This window comes from Anolis carolinensis, chromosome 3 (genome assembly GCF_035594765.1).
Source record: "Anolis carolinensis isolate JA03-04 chromosome 3, rAnoCar3.1.pri, whole genome shotgun sequence".
Classification (NCBI taxonomy): Eukaryota; Metazoa; Chordata; class Lepidosauria; order Squamata; family Dactyloidae; genus Anolis; species Anolis carolinensis.
The window spans coordinates 139612742-139636277 of NC_085843.1; the positions used below are offsets into that span (position 1 = coordinate 139612742).

A 23536-nucleotide genomic window follows, 5' to 3' on the forward strand; every position below is an offset into this window, starting at 1 on the left:
ATCTTAGGACCGCCCTTTTTACCAGGGTCTAGTCTCCATTTTGGAGCTTCATTCTGGCTATAGTCTTCCAACGTGCTGGAGCTGTGCAAGGCTAACTGGGACAAATCATCCTCAAAACCAGGCCAATCTAAGCCTATCCAAATTAGATAAGTATTGAATTATACTGATCTGGAATAGGAAATCTAGTTAGAGGAGCAGGGTTATTCCATCGCTTCTAGAACTAATCTTTGCTGTAAAGATAGGGAAGGAAAGAGTTTCTCCTTCTAATATAGACAGCGTGATTAGGGTATAGTGGTTTTATAATCACCTTTGCCTTCTGGAACCAGGGATAATTCTGCAACTAAAACCTATGGAAATTTGTTTCATTTTCTGCAACTTTAAGATCTGTGCCAGGTTTACAACCTTGTATGAATAAACATCCTTTTTTGAAGTTCTCCAGACTCAGTCGTTCAATATTTTAGGACAGCTTATAGGGATTTGCAGTTCGCCCGGATAAAGGACGGCACGTTTCAGCTTTATAGTTTTTTTTTATTGTCTGGCGGACGGCACAGTTTTGAGGACGATCAGCGGTTTTTCCGCTTCAGCTAGCTTGCACGGCCATAGAGACTTTGATTTTGTGGTCTGTTGCAGTGAAAGCTTGCTGCCAGGCCGAAAGGCAAGTGAGAGAGTGGGGCTCCATTTCTTCAGCCTCTGCAGTATCCTGCTCTTCAGCTTGCGTGTGTGCGCGTAGCCCTGCGGCTGTTTCTGCAATTGCACGGCTGTGCAAAACCCAGCAATCTACCCCGAGCTCCTTCGGTGGCAGGCATCGAGCCGCGGAGCTCCAGCAGTAGGTCCTGGGCTTACACGGAGGTGGTGAGTCCAGAAGCGCTCGGCCGGGACGGTCGCCTGGCGGTGGTGACCTGCCTCATTGTCCTGCGGTGGTGACCTGCCTCATCGCCCTGCGGTGGTGACCTGCATCATCGTCCTGCGGTGGTGACCTGCCTCATCGTCCTGCGGTGGTGACCTGCCTCATCGACCTGCGGTGGTGACCTCCCTTCACAGCGGGGAGGAGGCGTCTTTTCTCTCCTCCTTTCCAAAGCCAGCCTCGGTGCTCCTTCGGCGGCAGGCCTCGAGCCGCAGAGCACGAGGTGCTTGAAAATTTGGCAAAGTCGCCATTTTGGCAGTTTACGTCACTCGGGCAAGGGAGGTATCAAGTGGCAAGTTGCTGTCAGTTGGCATTTTGCAGCTTGCCCACCAAAGTCTGGCGCCAAAGGTCACAATCTTTGTAAAGTATAGTTACTTAGTGATATATATTGCTATGGTTAAGTGCTGTGAATTGTATTATATATTGAATTTGCCTTTATTGTAAATTTACTTGCAGGTATATTGCATTTGCCTTTGTTGTAAATTTACTTGCTATTAAGAATACATAATGTCTATGCAATTTCAAGATGATGCAGATGGTATACCTCCTTCTGAGGCTGAAAGTAGGAATGAAAGGCCCCAAAGGATAAAGCACCCTTCAGCCAAGATGCTAGCCCATCTAATAGATGAAAAGGAGCTCCTCCATGTGAGGTTAGGTTCGGCATGGGAGCGAATTGTAACATTAATGGACAGAATTGAGAGCTTGGGTATTACAAGGGTGCCATCCATATTACAGACAGACCTTGAAGAGACCTTCGGTATTTGGAGGGGTTTGGTGTCTAAGATAGTCCAGGTCCTCGAGCGCATTAACGCCAAGGATTCAGAGTTAGAAATAGTGAGTGTCTTAGCTGACACTAATGAGAAAGAAAATAAGGTGAGGGCAATTCTAGATGCCTTGGAATTTAGTTCTCCATCTGTTAATCTAAGGTCTAAGCCAAAAGGAAATCAGTCTTCCTTATGCAGCCATGAGACCAATCTTTTAAAATCACCTGCTGTGGCACTTAGTCTTAAGTCCAACCGCTCTAGCCAGGTATCTAAGCTAAGGGAGTGTGCATCATTCTAAACATAGCCACTCTAGCAAGTCTTCTGCTGCTGGGAGTGCCATCTCTTCCCTAGCTGCCTTGCACATTAAGGAGGCTGCACGTCTAGAGCTAAAGAGCAAGGTAGCGGGGGCGGAGGCTGATGCTAAGGCAGCTGATCTCACCCTTCCCTTTAAAGAAGAAGAGCAACGACTGCAAATAGAACAGGCCCGTAGACAAAGCGAAATGCAAATGGAACAGGCCCAAAGGCAAGGTGAAATAGAAATGCTTAGAATAAGGATGGATGCTACTGCCAAAAAGGTAAGGGCTGAGACTTTGGCCAAGGCCCTAATTGAGCCACTCACAGAAGAAAATGTAAGTCAGTTGCCGAAGCAGGACCCTTCTTCCAAGGTGCTTGTGCATCTTAATAGCTTAAACAGCCAGTTTTCGGATGAGGAACAGGAAGACTTCTCTCCTTACCCAGAGCAGGGCCCCAAAGTCACTTTTGAGTTTCCTGCAGAGCAGAGCGTCATAGCGGGGAGCTCACCCTTGCCCGAGCTACCTGTGCCTCCTGCTAAATCCCTAGGTCAGTCAATCAGGGCCTCAAGGCCAAGTGCTAGTTGGCCCTTACAGACAGCTGCACAGGGAGCCACCGATTCGTCAGTGGTCGATGTCATCCCTCCAAGAGGCCAAAGGTTGACGCAAGGTGCACGGTGGGAGTCCACTCCACAACAGCAAACTCCTCAATTGTTCCCTTCGACGCCAGAGTCCCAGCTTGTCTCCATCATCAGAAGCCCCAGAAGAGATCTTAAGGACAAGGGTGTCGAAAAGTTTTCGGACAAGCCTGAGGAATTTCTTCTCTGGAAGGCCACCTTCCAGAGAGCAATCAGAGACTTAAAGTTATTGCCTGAGGAAGAACTGACTCTTCTGGCTGCATGGTTGGGCCCAGCCTCATCCTCACAAGTTAAGAAGATCCACGCAGCCCACGTAGCCGATCCCGACAAAGCCCTGGAAAAGGCCTGGGCCAGGTTGCAGCAGAGGTATGGGGCCAGCACAGAGATTGAAGCATCTCTTATGGACAAGCTCCAAAGGTTCCCAGCTTTGAAACTCAAAGACTTCAAACTCTTGTGGGACCTCAGCGATCTCCTTACGGAATTAGAGTCGGCCAAGGAGAATCCAGAACTGCCCGGTTTGAAGTGCCTCGATCAGCACCTGTCCCAGAGGCAGATCTTGACCAAGCTGCCCTTCACTTTGCAAGAACGCTGGGGACAGGAGGTCTTCAATTACAAGGAGGCCCACTCCCAGGCATACCCTCCATTTTCTCATTTGGTCCAGTTCATCACCAGGGCGGCCAGAGAAAAAAATGATCCGCAGACGGGCCTCCCCACCTTATACCAAGGGACCCAGCCAGAGAAGGCACCTAAAGTGGAGAAAAAACCATCCAGAGAGGCCAAAAGACCGGTTAGTGTTAAGGCTGTTGAAACTCAGCACAGGGCCAACGAATCCAAGTCAGAGGTGAAGGAGGTGCTCTGCCCCATTCACCAAAAGCCTCACAGTTTGGCCAACTGCCGGGAATTTGGCAAGAAGCCTTATAAAGAAAGACAACAGATTGTACAGAAGCTGGGCATATGTTTTAGGTGCTGTGGAGCAACTCCTCACTTTGCATCCAACTGCAAAGAGGACGTCAAATGCGCAAGGTGTAACAGCCTTAAGCATTGCACCGCGATGCACAACTCTGACGCTGTCTCCCGCGCCAAAAGGGACACGTCTTCCAAAGAAGGGTCATCTACTGAAGCCACCAACATGCAGACCGCGTCACGGATGCAGGAGGATGCTCCATCGGTCGCCTGTACTGAACTATGCTCTGACGTGCACCAGTTCAGAGTCTGCCATCCCATCTGCCTAGCAGATGTATATCCAGCCAGAAGACCTTGGCTTAAAAAGAGACTTTACGTGGCTTTGGATTCACAAAGCGACGCCTCCCTGGCGACTCCAGAGTTTTTCCAACTGTTTGACATAAAAACCCAGACGGTCGACTACACCATGTCCACCTGTGTAGGGAAGAAGAAGTTGCAGGGTCGCATAGCATCCGGCTTTGTTGTCTCCTCTTGTGACCAGAAGAGACTGTTCGAGTTACCAGACCTCATTGAGTGTTCCTCTATTCCCCGGAACAAAAGGCAGATTGTCACCAGAGAAGTCGTGGAAGCCCATCCTCACTTGCGAAGGCTGAAGAACGCCTTACCTGCTTTCCGTCCAGATGTGGACATTGCCCTTCTGCTTGGTGCGGACTGTCCGAACTTGTTCTATGTGAACGACCAAGTTAAGGGACCTCCAGGGGCGCCCATTGCTCAGCTGCTACCACTAGGCTGGACAGTTACAGGCCCAGTGTGCATAAATAGGATGCACCCTCCATCGTCGGTGGGCACTCGTCAAGCGCACGTGCTTCAAGGCAGTCGCCCCACACTAATGCATAGCTGTTTGAGTCATATCTCGGTCTATTGTCAGGGGATAACACCAGAGTATTCTTCCATCTTTGAAGTCTCCGAAAGGGATGAAACTACAGCGCTTTCCAAAGATGAACAGAGGTTTTTAGAGATCATGAACTCTCAAGTTTCCCGGAGTCCCGAGGGAAATTGGATAGCCCCTCTGCCTTTTAAAGCAGAAAAACCCACTTTGCCAAACAACAGGCATGTGGCAGAAAATAGACTCTGGTCACTGAAGAAGAAGATGCAGAAAGACCCCAAGGTAAAGGAGCAAATCGTTGGCTTTATGGAAGACATGTTCCAAAGTAACTACGCCGAGGTCTCTGATCAAAGTGAGGTCAATGAAGAAAACTGGTTCCTGCCTTTCCATAAAGTCACGCATCCCCAAAAGCCTAACAAGGTCCGAATTGTATTCGATGCCAGTGCCGCATGCCAAGGCATTTCTCTTAATAATGTTTTGCTAAAGGGACCAGATCTTTTAAACAGTTTGCTCGGAGTCATCTTGAGATTTAGAGAGAAAGAGTTTGCTGTTATTGCAGACATCCACAAGATGTTTTACGCCTTTTTAGTTCGTCCTGATCATCGCAGGTACCTCAAGTTTTTGTGGTACGCGGACACTCAAAATTTGTGTGACGTTCGGGTTTTTCAGATGCGTGTACATGTCTTTGGAAATACCCCGTCTCCAGCCGTTGCAAACTACTGCCTCAAAAGAACCGCAGATGAGTTTGGGCACCAGTTCAGTCCAGAAGTCGCCACCAGCAACAACCCAGCTGACATCGCTTCCAGAGGAGCTTCAACTCAACGAGTGTTAAGTTCAAGTTGGCTGACAGGCCCCAGATGCTTGACCGAAGTCAATTTTCCATCAGCCTTTTCTCCCACCGATAATACAGAATTGCCCGAGTCCGTTCCAGAGGTGAAAGTTTGCAAGATGACCACAGAAATCAAGATGGGCCAAAGATCTTGCCTGGAACCACACCGTTTTGAATGTTTTTCGGAGTGGCACAGTCTTCTTAGAGCAGTTGCTAGGCTTATACATCGTTTAGCTTGCAAAGATAGTGAGCCTTTACAGGTCCAGGATATGATAAAGGCTAAGAGCGTCATATTCAAGTCAGTACAGAGATCTGCTTTCAAGCAGGAAATAGCTAGGCTAGAGCAAGGGCTCAACATCCCTAATCAAAGTCTTCTAAATGAGTTAAACCCATTTCTAGACAAGGAGGGTATTTTGAGAGTTGGAGGAAGGTTAGCCAAAGCTAAACTCAAGGCGTGCATAAAAAACCCCATCATCATACCCCCTAATAGTCACACTGCATTGCTGCTCGTTCGGCATCACCATGAAAGGATCCATCATCAGGGTAGAACTCTAACTGAGGCAGCCCTTAGAAATGAAGGTCTGTGGGTAGTTAATGCCAAAAGGTTGGTCAACAGTTGTATTTTCAAATGTGTTAAATGCAGGCGCCTTAGGCGAAACTGTCAAAGTCAGTTGATGGCAGAACTACCTCAGGATAGGACTTTGACAGACCCACCCTTTTCCCATGTGGGAATCGATGTGTTTGGTCCTTGGGAGGTTGTCACTAGGAAAACCAGGGGTGGTGTTGTAAATAACAAGAGGTGGGCAGTTTTGTTTACTTGTTTAGTAATACGAGCTGTCCATATAGAAGTCATAGAAGGAATGGACACTTCATCATTTTTAAACGCATTGAAAAGGTTCATAGCCCTCAGAGGGCCAATTAAGTCAATTCGGTCGGACTGTGGCACCAATTTTGTAGGTGCGACCAAAGAACTCAATTGTGTGTCTAGGTTTGGGAGAGACCCAAAGGTTCAGAACTTTATGAATACTGAACAAATTATGTGGACTTTCAATGTTCCCCACGCCTCCCATATGGGTGGTGTTTGGGAGAGGATGATTGGTATTAGTCGCAAAATCCTTAATGCCATGTTTTTGAGTCATAGGTCATTGACGCATGATGTTTTGGTGACACTTATGGCGGAAGTTACCGCAATTATCAACAACCGGCCGCTGGTTCCCCTTACCAGTGACCCTGAGAACTTACAACCACTGACTCCTGCACTTATTTTGACACAAAAGTTGCCAGGATGGAAGGACGTCATGTTGCCAGTTCCGGATGGAACTCACCGTGCCCTGTGGAAACAGGTGCAGTCCTTGGCCAACCACTTTTGGAAAAGGTGGAAAGCTGAGTACTTAAGCCAGCTTCAAGCTAGAAGAATCTGGCAAAGCCCACAGGACAACATTGAGGTTAACAACGTTGTGTTGTTAAAGGACAAAGACTTGCCCCGCCATGCGTGGCCCATGGGCATTGTATTAAAGACCTTTCCTTGCCCGGACGGTAAGGTCAGGAAAGTTCAATTAAAGACTTGCAACAGAGGCAAAGTGTCCATTTTGGACAGACCAATTAGTGACCTCGTGTTGCTTATTGGAGATGTTTAAAGTTCTAGTGTTTGTATTGTTGTGTATACAAAGGTGTTTGTATGTTTTTGATTGGTAAATTCCCACATCCTGGGAATTTAGCGGGGAGTGTTCCGTCCCCCAGGACGATGGTTTGCCTTACCTATTGGTCGTTTGTTTGTTTTCCCTCCTTTACATTTTGTTTGAGCCTCTGGCTGCAAAAGCCTAGGAAAAATGGCTTGGAATCTGCAAGAGCTGGCTGCAGTTTTCTTTGCAGTGATTGGTCAAAGAATGCAACATCTTAGGACCGCCCTTTTTACCAGGGTCTAGTCTCCATTTTGGAGCTTCATTCTGGCTATAGTCTTCCAACGTGCTGGAGCTGTGCAAGGCTAACTGGGACAAATCATCCTCAAAACCAGGCCAATCTAAGCCTATCCAAATTAGATAAGTATTGAATTATACTGATCTGGAATAGGAAATCTAGTTAGAGGAGCAGGGTTATTCCATCGCTTCTAGAACTAATCTTTGCTGTAAAGATAGGGAAGGAAAGAGTTTCTCCTTCTAATATAGACAGCGTGATTAGGGTATAGTGGTTTTATAATCACCTTTGCCTTCTGGAACCAGGGATAATTCTGCAACTAAAACCTATGGAAATTTGTTTCATTTTCTGCAACTTTAAGATCTGTGCCAGGTTTACAACCTTGTATGAATAAACATCCTTTTTTGAAGTTCTCCAGACTCAGTCGTTCAATATTTTAGGACAGCTTATAGGGATTTGCAGTTCGCCCGGATAAAGGACGGCACGTTTCAGCTTTATAGTTTTTTTTTATTGTCTGGCGGACGGCACACCTGGTATAGATGCACTTAAAAGAAGTTGGTGTTGCTTCTCCAGTCCACATTTATTGCTCATAACACCTCATTGAAACCCACTAAAGCTCAACAAAGTAGTTCACAAAGTTCAAAATACTTGAGATGCATTATTTCAGTAATCCTTTATACAGGGGTTGGAGTCATGCAATTCTCCACCTCCTTTATGTACTGCAAGCCCTAGCAGTTCAAGTCAACATTGCCAATGGCAAGGAACACTTGGTCCATTAATATTTGGAAAGGCACATACATCCCCACCCCTCTCACCTCTCTTATATCCATTTCTTCATTCCCATATTTCAGAAAAGAGGGGTGGAAGTTAAGAGCGTGTGGTTTCACTAAAGCAATATAGAGTGGTCAACAGCCAGAGGCAAGATCTGAATTTGAAATAACTCAAAATTCCGCTTTAAAAATTTCCTGCAATGTAATATCTGATAACCTAACACAATGCAACATCTGTTACAAGGCTCATTTTCAGCAAACATATAGAAATTCAGGTTTTCCCACCTTAACTATCCTTACCAACTTTTTTTTTGCAGGCAGATATACACTGCAACCAGAACACACTTATTCAAATATAAAAATTATATCAATAAGTTGTTTTTCCCCCAGTCCAAGCTCACGACCCTTTGAAGCCTTTTCATGGATCTCCAAGGGGTCCATGAATCACTGGTTAAAAAACCCTGCTCTTGCTGACACACAACCTTGGAGGATGGCTTGGAAGTCCTGGAGGATGCCTCTTTCATTGTGCACCTAGTTATATGGATATAACTAGATTTTGCTCTCCCACCAATTTCTCTCTACCAACTAGATGACTGTGATGGTGGCCCACCAAAAAATATAGGTGAGTTTTGAATAAATACACTTTATTGCCGTCAACAGACCATTAAGCTACACATTAAATAGATATCAGGACAAAATGATAATAATGTTTGCGTTAAAAGTAAGTAGCATTAGAACAATTTTAAGAAACTTAAAAAGCTACCCATTTTTACTCAAGTATAATGTGCCATTGAAAGTAATGTACACCTCAATTATAAAGGTGTGTCTAATGGATCTTGCCTACCCCCGCCCCCCAAAGTTGGTATGTGGCCCACCTCGCAGGACTGGTGTGCAGCCAATTCGTAGGCAGGACGGATGAGCGGCCATTTTGTAGGTCCCACTGACAGTAGCTCAGTACAGCCGGGGGAGGAGCCATCAAGCAGCCATTAGCATAGATGCTGCCTGATTGGCTGAATGCAAATGAGAAGTTGCTTAGCAACTGATGGTGGGCGGAGCCAAAGTGCCAGTTGGGGGAGGCTGGCTGAACATTCTTCTTCAGTTAGTCAGGCTTTGGAATTCAGTTAGTTAGCACTCAGGTTTTGGAAATCGAGTGAGCTGGAGTTTGGTTTTGGAAGTCAGTTTTTAGGAGTCGGTTTCGGAGAAGGGAACTGTTTCTTAAAAAGCAACGTCTTTGAGGGAATATAGTTAGAACCTTTAATAAGAGAAAGGCTAAAGACTATATGGTAATTGCCTAAGTAATTACTATTTAAATCCTGAGAGGGTTGGATTTAAAAGTGTCCAGTTTCTGTTTCCTTGGCAAAGGAACAGAGCCACACAGAAACCAGTTTATAATTAACATCTTTTAAAGTGAGAAACCATAAGCCTTTATTGCACTGTATAATGTTACTGAAACCATTACACTTCTTGACCTCACAAGTTACAAATAAACCAACAGTTGTTTCTCCTAACTCAAAGTGTTGTGTCTCTCTCTCTCTCAAAGTCCCAATATAAAAGGGAAAAGAAGCCCCTGAATACATAAATGGTGGCAGCAGAAATAGTAATCCCTGCAATTCTGATCAGTTGAAGAAAATCCTCCCTATTGTATATTGTTTGAAACCCCCCTTCCTCCATAGTCTGCATTACAAAAAAAGGATTTGCTGTCAAATTTAATGCAAGGTGGTGGCAGCCACGAAAAGGCTGTTGGGAAGCGACATGGCTCTGTCAGCTTGGTGGGAAGAAGGAGGTGGCCATAAAAAGGCTAGTGAGAAGCCAGTGGTGGCCGCCTCTCCCTCCTCCATCCCCAGCTGGAATCTCTTGCCTGAAGGTACAGGTGGTTTTATGTGTGCGATTCTAATGTGCCATCAAATCTAATTCACACTCAATTTTGGCGATGTAAAACCCAAAATGGTGTGCATTAGATCTGAATAAAGTGTTTATTCCTGGCACCACCCTTTGTTGTGGAGTCACAGACTAATAACATGCCAATTCAGAGATAATGTAAAAGTGTTATTTGAATATTCAGAAACAGCATGGAAGATTGGTAGCATTTTAAACAATGAGACAGATCCAATCAAATATTGCTGATATAGCAATTGATATAGAGGGAAAACCTTGCAACTGCTTTTGTTGTGTAGTTTTTTCAGTCTCTTCAGGTAAGTTTTGTGGGACTCGGGGGATATTGCATGAAGGACATTAGGAAGACCTTCCTGATAGTAAGAGCTGTTTGACAGTGGCATACGCTGTTTCCCCTTCTCTGGAAGTTTTTAAGCAGAGGCTGGATAGCTATCTCTCAGGACTCGGAGTATATTCCTGCAAAATAGGGGGTTGGACTGGATAGCTCTTGTGGTCTCTTCCAGCTCTATGACTCTATGACCATCTTTTGATGCTTGTTTTCACCATCCCTTCACAAGTAAAGTCTAGGGATTATGACTGGACAGCATAAGATAATAGTCTGGAGAAGTGTCAGCAAGTGCTAGTCCTGCATAGGCACTCTGAGCATGTATGAAGCTTTACATTTCATTTTCAGTGCCCTCTATACGTGCAGGGCAGCCTTCTGAATGGGAGAGTTTCTTTAGCCTGTGGACACTTTCCATAGAAGCTCTCTGTCCGTGCATAGGGCAATCCTTGTGTAGTAGCATTTTACCATGACAATTAGCAAGGCAAGTTCAGTGACACTCACAGAACCCTTTCCAAAAACACACACATACACACACCATGAAGCAAAGTCATTGCAAATACAGGCTGTTCTTGGACACATCATAAAGTGTTTACAATCTCACTTGATTGAACCCAAAACATGTACAGTAGGGTCTCACTTATCCAACACTTGCTTATCCAATGTTCTGGATTATCCAACGCATTTTTGTAGTCAATGTTTTCAATACATCGTAATATTTTGGTGCTAAACTCGTAAATACAGTAATTACTACATAGCATTACTGCGTATTGAACTACTTTTTCTGTCAAATTTGTTGTATAACATGATGTTTTGGTGCTTAATTTGTAAAATCATAACCTAATTTCATGTTTAATAGGCTTTTCCTTAATCTCTCCTTATTATCCAACATATTCGCTTATCCAACATTCTGCTGGCCCATTTATGTTGGATAAGCGAGACTCTACTGTATGTATTTCACATTTTTGTCTGCAGTGTTCAGTCCATTCAGGGGACTTTCTTTGTATTTACAAACTTTGCTTAATCCAACTTCGGATCTACAATTAAAATCATTCTTGTTGATGAGATGAGGATGCAAGACCTTCCTCACAAATACACAATGTGCAGCAACTGCACAAATGTTGACCACTTATTGAATTCACTCATTTACATCTTAAAGCATTTTTAGGTCATAAGAATAAAATACAAACTTTCATAGTATCCCAGTGCTTACCTTTTTGGTTCGACATCCTCTTTGGTGGTTTTCTGATTTGAGACAGTGGGAGGCATCCATGACTGCCTATGCAATGTTAGAAGACAATTGAGTTAAAATATAGCTAATTTTACAGGCGATTTTACATTCTGGGATCTAATGGCTTCCATGCAAGAGAAGGAATCTGCTCTGGGTTTTAATGCAAACTTTAAATGAGCTTTTGAAGAGATTTGGGGGTTTGAAGAGAAGTTACAGCACTCTGTAAAGCTCCTTTAAAATTCAGACTAAATCTCAAATCAGAATCAACATTACCAGCTACCACTGCATTTGTATTCAAGAACTTATCCTATCAGGTGATTTAAGTCTCATTGGGCCTCCACTTCAAATTAGCAATGATTTAAATGAACTTATCTGGTGCCAGAATCACAGTTTCATTAATACAAGATGAAAACCTTGTCAGCATATTTTCCTGAGTTTTTGTCTTCCTACTGAGACATTATGAGAATAAATTCCTGTTCAGTGGCTCCAGCATTTTCTATCTCAGATTGCTATTTTGTATGAAGGAGAAGGAAACCCCACGGCTATTCCATGTTCATGTATGCATAATAGCCTACAATCAGAACATTTTTTCCATGATTGGCAGGCATACTTTCCCAAGTTTATCCTTGCCATCTCTTGTTAAAAGAATTTCAGATTGTATGTTTGAGACTTTACAGGAATATATATTTATTCATATACACTATCTATTGTATATGTTACATGTATACGTTATACATTTAGAACTCACTTTTCCTCTATGAATCCCTTCCTCATTTCATTTTCAAAAAATCAATCTCTGAAATGGGTAGGTTTACAGATAAATTTCCTAGTCAAATGAGGATTTGAACTTGACTGTCCCCAGTCACGATCCCATATTATTAATTACTGGTCCTTTCAATATGTAGCAAGTAATAAAATAGTTATGCTGTGTTATGCTTTTAGTGGACTGCTACTACAAATCATCACTGTCCTCATTTTTACTATGATATCTTCATTCGCCCTCCTAAATTTTGAAGCTGTTTGAAAATGTTTGAAAATGTTTACCAAGCTACCTTTTACGATTGAAATAAGAGATTGCACAAAGAAGTATAGACTTACTACAAAAGAGACAAAACTTCAATTCATGAGTATACTAAAGCTGTCAAATATTAGGAATATTAGAAGAATTAGGGAAGGCAAACTCTTGCAGTACAGGATTTTTGGCCATTTTCTTTCCACACATTGCTTGCCTTCTTCTTTATATTCTCGCTTGGAGATCCACATATTTTAGATTACTTCTACTGGGGATAGCCTAGTGTAAATAGTCTGCAAATGTAACTCTTGAGTTGGTTTTACGTTCCCATGGCTAAAAGCAGAACTACAGACCTCATCACATTAGGAAATGCTCCGTTTCTGATACCTTTTGAGAATTATTTCAAACGAGTGACAGAAGCACCTGCCATTTCTGTTTGGAACGTCGAAGGAGAAAGATCTCTGGGATTAAGAACATGGGAAATTGAATGGATCAGTAATCTATCATTGAGAAATCTGATAAGATTAGATTCCTCAGAAGTTACTGTATAGAATGTCTCCAAATCTCATAAGAGCAGTAGTTTGAGTCTATGTTACTGCACAGTCTTAGATATTTTTAAAAGGTCACAGAATCACATAGGAAGTCTTCTGAATGGATTGGGAGGAGCCAGTTTCTATGGTGTAATGAGTCAAAGAGGAGTTTTTTCTGAAGGTAAACATCGTAGTATTTGGGTGTGATGGAGTCAGTATGCATCTTGTCTGAAAACAGTATGCAATCAATGAGAAAAAATAATGGGATGCATACTGATATACAGTGTTCCCTCACTTATTGCTGGGGTTAGGTTCCAGGACCAGCCGCAATAAGTGAAAATCCGCAAAGTAGGGACGCTATATTTATTTTAATATTTATACATTATTTTAGTATTATACGCTATTTTAAGTCTTTATCAACCAATCGTGTGTTGATAAATCACCTCCTTCTCCTCCCGTTGCCGGTTGGGCTCCTTTTCTCTCCCTTCAGCTTCTCCTTCCTCCCTTTCTTAGGCTGTAAATTGTAATTTTTATGATTTATAATAGTCTTTTAGAGTTTACTGAAAAACCGCAAACAGCGAATCCGCAAAAAGTGAACTGTGAAGTAGTGAGGGAACATTGTAAATGGATTATATGTTTGCCCACATCTGGTGGAAGTGGAGGGCAAACAAAATTCCCTGAATGTGATAAGGTCATTAGAAAGCTACTTTTAAGTAGAACAAGGAACACAACATGCTGGAGTCTTCCACAGATGAAAAATAATAATAGGATAGTATTTTATGTCCCAGAGCATTCTGTGATATTCTGGACTTGTATGTGAAAACTGGCATTTCATTTATTAGAGAAATGAAGGTAATGCATGGTTATATACTTGTAGTATGTGATCTTAAGAATATGTAGAGGCTGGATGGCCATCTGTCGGGAGTGTTTTGAATACAATTTTCCTGTTTCTTGGCAGGGGGTTGTACTGGATGGCCCATGGGGTCTCCTCCAACTCTATGTTTCTATGATTCTATGAATGAATTCAATAAGTAACAATAACAACAAGGCTTTGAAATTCAGTAACCATAAGTATCTACTCACCAAGTAATCTTTAATTGTCTGCTAAATGCCTATTTAATACATTAATCTTGCAATATTCACAAGACTGCTGTAGCAGTTCTGTTGTAATAGTGGAGTTCAGGCATTTGGTGTCTATGGTGGAAGTAATAATTCAAGGGTGATGGCAACTTTGGTATCATAATGTAGATATCCCCACATCTGGTGGACAAACAAAAGTCCCTGGATGTTATCCTACCACTGCTCAGTTATGGATGCCCTTGGCATGTCGTTATATTCATTTTTCTTAATGATAAGTAACCAAGCTCCACAGAAATATCTTTTAGAGGATTCTTTTGGGACAATCACTGAAAGTAACTTCAATCTTTGGAAATTTCTTTTATAAAAATATGTGGGTTTGTTTATCCTGAGATTACATTCCTCAAAAATTCTCAAAAGGTATAGTTATACTAGACTTTTGAGTATAAAAATAAGGAATTTTGTATCACCTTTTAAGACTAATTTCTTTACTTAAGTGTAGGATCCCATGGATTAAAATTCACTTTCTTGCATAAACTGATTGAGTATAATATTCAAACCTGAGATATATACAAAAAATAAAAGTACACCATGCTTGAGTATTGTACTCTTATCGGTAATTCTCCCGCCCGGGCTGTGGCGCAGGCGGGAGAGCAAGCCAGCTGCAATTAACTGCAATGAATCACTCTGACCAGGAGGTCATGTGTTCGAGGCCGCTCAGAGTCTATGTTTGTTTGTCTTTGTTCTATGTTAAAAGGCATTGAATGTTTGCCTATATGTGTAATGTGATCCGCCCTGAGTCCCCTTCGGGGTGAGAAGGGCGGAATATAAATGCTGTAAATAAAATAAATAAATAAATAAATTCTCAACCTGTGGGTCCCCAGATGTTTTGGCCAACAACTCCCAAAATCCCAGCCAGTTTATCAGCTGTTAGGATTTCTGGGAGTTGAAGGCCAAAACATCTGGGGATCCACAGGTTGAGAACCACTGTCTTAGATTTTAATCCATGAAACCTCAAACTAAAATAAATAAATGAATTTAAAGGTGCTACAAGGCTCCTTTCTGTAATCTCTGATACTAAACATTTTTTTTAAAAAAAATGCTTACATACCTTTTCTTTTTCACAGGTGATGTGGGATTGTCAGGGCTAAGAATTACATCAGGTTCCTTGCTGGCAGGAAAGATAAAATTGAATTTACTATTTTCAGACACACTTCAAGGCAATGGGAGGATAGGCAAGTATTAAAACATGGGATGTAACATACAATTACCCTGTCTTTTATGGGAATTACTGATGGTTGATAACAAAAGCAAAATGTTAAAAGAAAATCAGAGATATGAAACCAGCAATGGCCTTAGGTGAATTTTACTGAGAGTTCCTGTTGAACGATCCTGCATTGACTCCATTTTTAATAATACCATATCTGAAATGAATGGTGTCAGCGTTTTTCCTGATGAAGCAATATGAGCACAGGAGGAGAAAGAGGAGCAAGAGCCTAAGGTAGGGTTGGTTTGTGGGGGGAAAGTCAACATCATCATCATTGGTAGTAGAATTGTTGTGGTTATTTTTATGCTAATTATTTTCAGCTATTCGACAATGTTAAGAACTAGTTTTTTATTTCACCAAAACATGCTTCAGAATAAACAAATTTCATTTATTACAGTAAGACCCCCCCCCCCCAATATTCACTATTTGGCTTACCTGTACTTGGGAGGAAATTAGGAATTTGCTAATCCTATGGTCTGCTTTCACTGGAAATTGCCACACAGCCATGTCAAAGGACCTAGCAAATTCCTAAAGGGAATACCGCTTTCAGAATTTGCTGGGGAAGATGCCTCTCTAGGTGCCTCATCACACTAGAGCATGAATCCACTTTAAATCTGGTTTCTGCCTCCTACAGAATTCTGGGGTTTGTAGTTTTGTGAGGCTCTGGACCTGTCTGGCTGAGCTGTTTAAAGCCCCCTCCCTAAAGTGGATTTAAAGAGGATCCAAGCTCTAGTGTGATGAGGTCCCAGGAATCTCTAGGTCCTCCAACATGACCCTATGATATGCCAGAACTGGACATTTATTTTATTTAATGATTTAGTCATATCCATGGTTTCAGGCAACTACAATCTGACCAGGAAGCAATATTTTGTGGATACAGAGGTCTTAATGTATTTAACACAATGTACATGTTTTGTATTGTTTCCATATTTCCCTGAAAATAAGGGAAATATTTTCAGTGGATGTCTTATTTTTTATGTACCTTTTATTCATGTGTTGTGTCTGTACCCTGATTGGTCATTCGGCAATAAGTCTTGTGTTCATCTGTTTACATAGGCATTTACCACTTGTCCAAATGTGCCTGCTTTGCTATTTACAAAAACCGAATTATAATTTATATTATCATTTAATTTACGTATTAATGTCAATAATATATTTATGTATATTTAATTATATATATACATATATTTAATATATATCAATATTATATTAATTAAATAAATAATTAATTTAATAAATAATTATTTAAATAATTAAATATATATATCAATATTGATATATATTTAATTATATATCAATATTATTATTTTATAAGTCAATACGCCCATCGTTGCAATGCATCTACTAGTGCTAAATGCGTCTGGCTGGCTGACGATAATAACTGGGGCTATTTTGGGAGGGTAGGGTTTATATTACTAGGATCCTGAAAAATTATGCTAGAGCCTATTTTCTAGTTAGGCCTTATTTTTGGGAAAACAGAGTGTATGCCTTCAAATCAACTTATGATGATCCTCTCCTTTTCTTCCTCTAAGGCTGGGGAAGTGTGACTTGCCATAAGTCACCCAGGGCCAATGAGGATATATTGTGCCAGGGTGTCTTGCTATACAGGTTCATCAGGGAAAGAGTTGGACCCTGTACAAACTTTCATGTGTGCTGACATCAGGGTAGATCATACATCTCTCAGCCACTTGACAAATTGGACATTGAGGACAAACGGGATTTTCTCTAACACGGATTTAATATATTTGTGACTCAGAGGATTGCTCTCTTTTCTGTTAAAGCAGCTAGGTTTAGGAAGGACAGAAGAAGAAACTGCAAAACTATATGAAAAACAAGACAAAAATTAAGTGCAGTATTAATGGGGAGAAAACATATTACATCTATAATTTTAAATGTTTTTTACATTAGTTAGCTTTTCAATCCATATCCTGCTTTTTCTTAATATATAGACATAGTGTAGATGGAGGAGTCCCCGGTGGCACAATGAGTTAAACCCTTGCTCCAGCAGGACTGCTGACTGAAAGGTCAGCAGTTCGAATCCGGGGAGCGGGGTGAGTTCCCATCTGTCAGCTCCAGCTTCCCATACGGGGACATGAGAGAAGCCTCCCACAGAGTGGTAAAACATCTGGGCATCCCCTGTGCAATGTCCTTGCAGACGGCCAATTCTCTCACACCACAAGTCTCTCCTAACACCAAAAAAAGTATTTGATGTTTTCCAAAGACTTGTTCAGTAAAATTTGATTGCTTCATCATCCTGAAGCAGTACTCTAAGAAAAACGCATGTATATCCATGTGAAAAAAATATAGTGGTTCCCAGAAAGCAGGAATTGTCCATTTTAAGGACAGATGTTGGTTCCAATGTTTCTACAGCAATTAATCCATCCCTGGTTTTATTCTTAACATTCAAGATCTATCTGAGGTGCTGAACCAGCATCACCTTGGACCGCACCTTTAAAATCTGGACTAATATCTAAAACTGGATTTCCTGCCCTACTGACATTAGAGATATTAGCTGCCATTGATCACATGGGAAATATCCAGCCGAAACCAACTAAATCTGGTTTGCCTTTGAACCGATAACTCGGAAGCTTTGCTTGCACATACCTCTTATTTGAACGGCCATCGAAAGTGGGAAGCTTATTTGCTTTGTCAGCATCACTACCGCCAGAAATCCTAAGCAGAGATAAATAACAAGGTGAGTTTTTGCCAACAGACAAAACTTGCTTCTACTAACAGAGAAAAAGAAAAAGAAAGGCTGCCTGAGTTAATAATGTCAACATCTAACATTTCCTGGCAAAGCAGGAAAAAGCTTTCAGTAGCTGCATGCCTTTTTACAGTTTTTTTTACTGTTCTAATGAGAACCAACGAAAATACTAGCTGACTCAATATAATGCTTATGCTAATTTATTTGGAAAAAAAATAGCTTGCTGAAAGAATTAGTTTAATCTTTTTTTAAAAAAAAGTAATGAATTATTAAATACTCCATGATGAGTATGTGCTCTTTTAAAAAATGAATCTTATGCTGCTGTGGGAAAACATCAAATGCATTGACAAGGCTTTTAATGAGTGGAATAACTCTACAATCAAAGCAATCCCTCCATATGTAATATAATGTTTTCCACAGGACCTTCCCCAACCGGCTCATTTTTGAAGATCAATATGATTTGGACATCATGATGAACATCATCATGTACAATTCCTTATGGATCCCAGTTGTGAGGTTGCAGCCACTACAACAAACCCAAGAAGCCATGGCAACTGTGCTTAACATTGATTTCATTGAGCCATTGCATTCACATTAAAGAGAGAAAAAGACATTGACTTTTCTTGGTCTGTTATGGATTTTATAGTCATTACAAGGAAACCTTTTTTTGACCTCTGTAGGAGAGGCGCAGTTGTCAGATTCCTGCAATGTGAACCTGAATTACTCGTTTGAGGTAGCTGTCATGTATATTAACCAGGAGGTGGTACTTCAGACTAAACATGCGGAAAAACTGAGGTGACAGACCTGGGGTTGAAGCTCATTCATTGTTGTTTCTGTGGATTTTACTTTTTTGGCATTGATCATGCCATCTGAATTTACTAGATTAATTTATGAATGTTAATTGTGTTATCTAGAACAGGCCGTTTCCACTCAGGTCCCCTTTTGGCCCAAGAAATTTTTACATAACTCCAGATATATAAGTGTATAAAATACCATATTTTACTGCATAATAGTTGTATTTCCCCACTCATTTGGGGGGCAAACAGGAAGCCAGCTCAGCTGGGAGCCGAGTCAAGCCCCACAATGCCAAAAGGGCAGTCACACTTTTCTTACCAATACTAACTTTGCCTTCCACAAAATGGGGGTGGAACTATTATGTGATGACAACTATTATGTGATGAAATACGAGTAGGTATAAAAAATCAAACATTGACTGATAACATAGTAGCATTTGCAAGAATTGCTAAACATTCTGGTTTTCCTTTTTATGAAGTACAGCTGAAGCATCTTCTGCAGAGCCTACTGTAAACACTGCACAACAAATTTCCCAGTAGGCGACATTCAGAACAAAATTTCAGGACCTCATCATGGAGCTAACGGAACCTCATTTGTGGTCAGGATGCACAGTGTAAGAAGCAGTGATCTAGAGCTCAGGTATTCTGAGGCAGATGACAGCAAACAATCATTTGTGGTTGTGGAAGACTATCTAGCCCTGCCATAAGATAGAGCAGTGGTTCTCAACCTGTGGGTTCCCAGGTGTTTTGGCCTTCAACTCCCAGAAATCCCAACAGCTGGTAAACTGGCTGGGATTTCTGGGAGTTGTAGGCCAAAACACCTGGGGACCATAGGTTGAGAAGCACTGAGATAGAGTGAGGAAAATATATTAGGAGGCAACTCCTGGAGGCAATGATCCTCATAAGTGAGCCTGCTGTGGTAGTGCATAATGTAGCATAGCTAGTGTGGAAGTCAGATTCAAGTATCAATTCACACAATGATGAATGGAGCATGCATTCATAGACTCCAGTATTTGGCAAATGAAAACTAGGACACGTGTAGCCAAGCAACATCAGGATGTTGTCAAGACAGCAGAAGTTATTAATGAGGTGTTGTTGAAAAATTGACCTCTCTAAATAATAATTTCAATTAAGTACAAATTTATATGGAGCCCTGTGGCGAAGTGTGCTAAAGCACTGAGCTGCTGAACTTGCAGACTGAAAGGTCCCAGGTTCAAATCTCGGGAGCAGAGTGAGCACCCACTGTTGGTCCAGCTTCTGCCAACCTAGCAGTTCGGAAACATGCCAATGTGAGTAGATCAACAGGTACCGCTCCGGTGGGAAGGTAACGGCGCTCCATGCAGTCATGCTGGCCACATGACCTTGGAGGTGTCTACGGACAATGCCGTCTCTTCGGCTTAGAAATGGAGATGAGCACCAACCCCCAGAGTCAGACATGACTGGACTTAACGTCAGGGGAAACCTTTACCTTTTTAAATAAATTTATAACCTTTATACTAACTCATACAAGCAGATCTTGGCTGAGCTTCAAGTCACCCAGCCCAGCCCAAACAATTCTGAAAGGATTAACCTCATCATCTGCCTTGCCCCAAGAGTCCCAGAAGGTCAAAAGGAAATGTTCCTAAAACAATGGAATAATCCCACACCCCTCCCCTGTAGAGATTAGCTTTAACAAAGTACTTTGGAGTGTCTAGATTCAGGTTTATGCTTTGTTAATAAATGAACAAAGTGGGGAGAGGACTCACATATGCATGCACTAGAACTGGGGTGTGGGTACACATGGACATGTTCACATGCACCCAAAGAAACTTAAACTGTATAATATAAGTGCTTGTGAAACTGTTGGGAGATGAACATCCAGGAAGCCAGTTGAGAGAGAATCCCCTCAGGGAAGCACGGCAAACACCAGGAAATCCTCTTTAAAGGTATAATTAAGATCAGGTTCCGAGTAAGCCACCCAGGTGTTTCAGAAATATCAGATAGGAGTTGTGCCTCAGTAAGATCTGTATTGTGTTGTATGTTTTTTATTCAATTGTTTATATTTACACAAGCTTCATTTTTGTCTATAATAATCACAGGGAGTCCCCAGCCAACAACTGCTCGGATTATAGCTTGGCCACTCCTGAGCCAATCAGGAGAGGGAACGGGGCATTTGAATAATGGTCAAAATAGATCAAATGCCTTGCACTGTACTGTATAATCACATTGGTTCTTTTGAGCGATTACGCTGTTCTGATATCCGACAGGCCAGATTTAATAAACTCCTGTTATTGCCTTCAAACCCGATCATGCTTTCCTGGCTTTCTCAGTGTAGGTCCATGCTAGGCGACCTATACTGCCTTGTAGCAAGTATCTAATTTTGGCAACAGAGGGACAACACACAAGATTAGAGTGGATACAGCAATCTACTTTTGCCTAAACCTACAGGGAAGGAGAAGGTTTCACTCATCCACCCAACTTGACTCAATTGAGAACAACATTTGCATTTTGAACTAAGTTAGCACCAGTGGAAGTATGATGGGGATGAAGAGAAATAGTAGAGGAAGGGGTATTAATTGGGACACTTTAAATCACTGGTTCCTAACCTGTGGTCCATAGACCACCAGTGCTCTCCAAGAACTAAAATGTGGTCTGCAGCCTTCCTGTTACTACACTGTTACAACGAGAGCAACTGGACTCGCAAAAGCCTCTTATAGTGCCGACACAACAGGTATGTCGGGAGGAGAAGGCTGACTACGCATGAAATGAATGACAACAAGCCTCCTGACTGCTGCTTCTCCTCCTCCTCCCACCCTCCCCCTGAGTGGAGCCATTCCATGTGGCGCCTGGAAGCGGGGACGCTTTGGTGTCTTTGTTTTTAGTCCTGTTCCTGGGGTTATTTGGGATGCTGATTCAAACAATCAGCAAGGCCCAGCGGAAACACCTGCTGCCTCCTGAGGCTGGGGCATAAAAGGAGGGTGCTGGTGGGGGCCCAGTCACCCAGCACCATCTTAGACAGCCATGGAACATCAACAACGGGGAGCTTGGCGGAAAGGGCAGTGTTTGTTTGCTGCAGGCTGCCTTTGACCTCAGCTCCTGGTGACTGGCTCCTTGCAGACTCTGGCCCTGACTGCCTGGCTGAAGCAAGGCCCAGCAGAAACACCTGCTGCCTCCTGAGGCTGGGGCATAAAAGGAGGATGCTGGTGAGGGCCCAGTCCATCCAAGAAAGTCAAAGAAGACATTAAGATCATGAAGGGGGAGGGGGAAGGTGTACCCAGATGCTGTTTTTATATTTTTATGTTTTAATATCTTAATGTTATTGGTTTTAAATTATATTTATATGTTGATTGTTTATAATGTGGCATTGCATTTTTGCCTAAATATATGTTGTACGCCGCTCTGAGTCCCCTGCGGGGTGAGAAGAGCGGGATAGAAATGAAGTAAATAAATAAATAAAATAGTAAATCAGTTCTAGATGATCAAATATGGTTTTCTGTGGGCTTGTAGATGGCAACTACTGGATGGCATATGTTCTATATGAGAAATTCGAGCTGATGTGTTCTATCCAATGCCATTTTCTGAATCAGCACTCCAAATAACCTAACCAAATCTAAAGTTGACCAAAAACTGATTTGTAACTCATGTTGGAGAATGATCCCTGGTCAAAGTGGTCCCTGGTCAAAAAAGGTTGGGAACCACTGCTTTAAATGGCTGGAGGAGTAATAGGGAATGCAACCGCCATGGTTAAAAGAAATGTTCTTTCTCCTAACTCTCCTCCACCACAATTTTCCTGCTGCATTTATTCCTGCAATATATCTACTACAGTTCTAGACAGTCTTAACCTTCTGGAGATAACTTATTACGATGTAAGAGGAGCTGAGGAAGGAAGGGTATGGTGGGAGTTAGGACTGGCATTTCTGCCTACTTCTAATCCATGCAAAGATTTCTCAAGCATCTGTAGATGAGGAATTCCTCTTCAGTGAAAACAGACATTGGAATCCAGGCCAATTCATTTCCCCCATAGCATTTTATTTATTTAGTTTTGACTCCCAGGAAAAGGTTATTCTATTTCAATCTGACAAGAGTTTTATGAGATAGATTTAATTCAGTGATAACAATTCCCTCAAGCCATTTATGCTGCAATTCTGTACAATTTACGTATATGTCCATATCTCTTATAAAGGGTTGATTTAACTTTTGGTTTGCTAGCAACACTGGGAATAGGTCCCACTGAAAACGGGTGCTTAGTTCAAGAGTAGAAATGACAAAAAAGGAAGCAGCTTGAAATCTTCCATCTATGTAAAATGTGACATGTTGGTCCTAAAGGCTATCTGTTTGGGAAACACCAGAAAAAGGCCAGTCTTGGCAATTTGGAAAGGTCAAGGGAAACAAAACTAATTTTGGGAAACTGGCTTTAGTCCTTTCCCACCCCATATTTTTTCAAAGTCTCCACAACACACAGTAATAATAATTTTAATGAACTAATAGCCTAATAGTTTCTTAGCCATTAAAAAAAGCTAGCTGCATTTTATCATTATATAATACAAACCAACAAACAATGTATGTAAAAAAAATGCTTACCTGTCTAAAGTAGTGTCAGATCTATAACGGCTAATTAAAGCTTTTTGATCTCCATTTTCTTCTGTGTTCCTGCAACAGGAAAGTAAATTAATTACAATAAGATCTTCAATCTCCCAACATGCAAATTAGATCTATCCATTTATTTAGCTAAAGTCAGCAACATCATTTTGTACTGCCAGTAGCAATAACCACGCTTTGTTATGCGTCAGTAAATCCACTCCAGATTATAACAACTGAAATATGGAGGT

General features: G+C 41.8%; 1 protein-coding gene across 2 annotated transcripts in view; it reads right to left on the bottom strand.

The window, feature by feature from the left end:
* Positions 1–23536, bottom strand: part of scel (sciellin) — a 93593-nt gene that overhangs the window by 39038 nt on the left and 31019 nt on the right. For both annotated transcript variants that reach the window (XM_008106872.3, XM_008106871.3), the window contains exons 5-8: positions 23289–23357; positions 17835–17903; positions 15075–15134; positions 11327–11392 (exon numbers count right to left, since the gene is read on the bottom strand). In XM_008106872.3, the coding sequence (XP_008105079.2) occupies positions 11327–11392; positions 15075–15134; positions 17835–17903; positions 23289–23357 (264 nt within the window). The remainder of the gene's footprint in view (positions 1–11326; positions 11393–15074; positions 15135–17834; positions 17904–23288; positions 23358–23536) is intronic.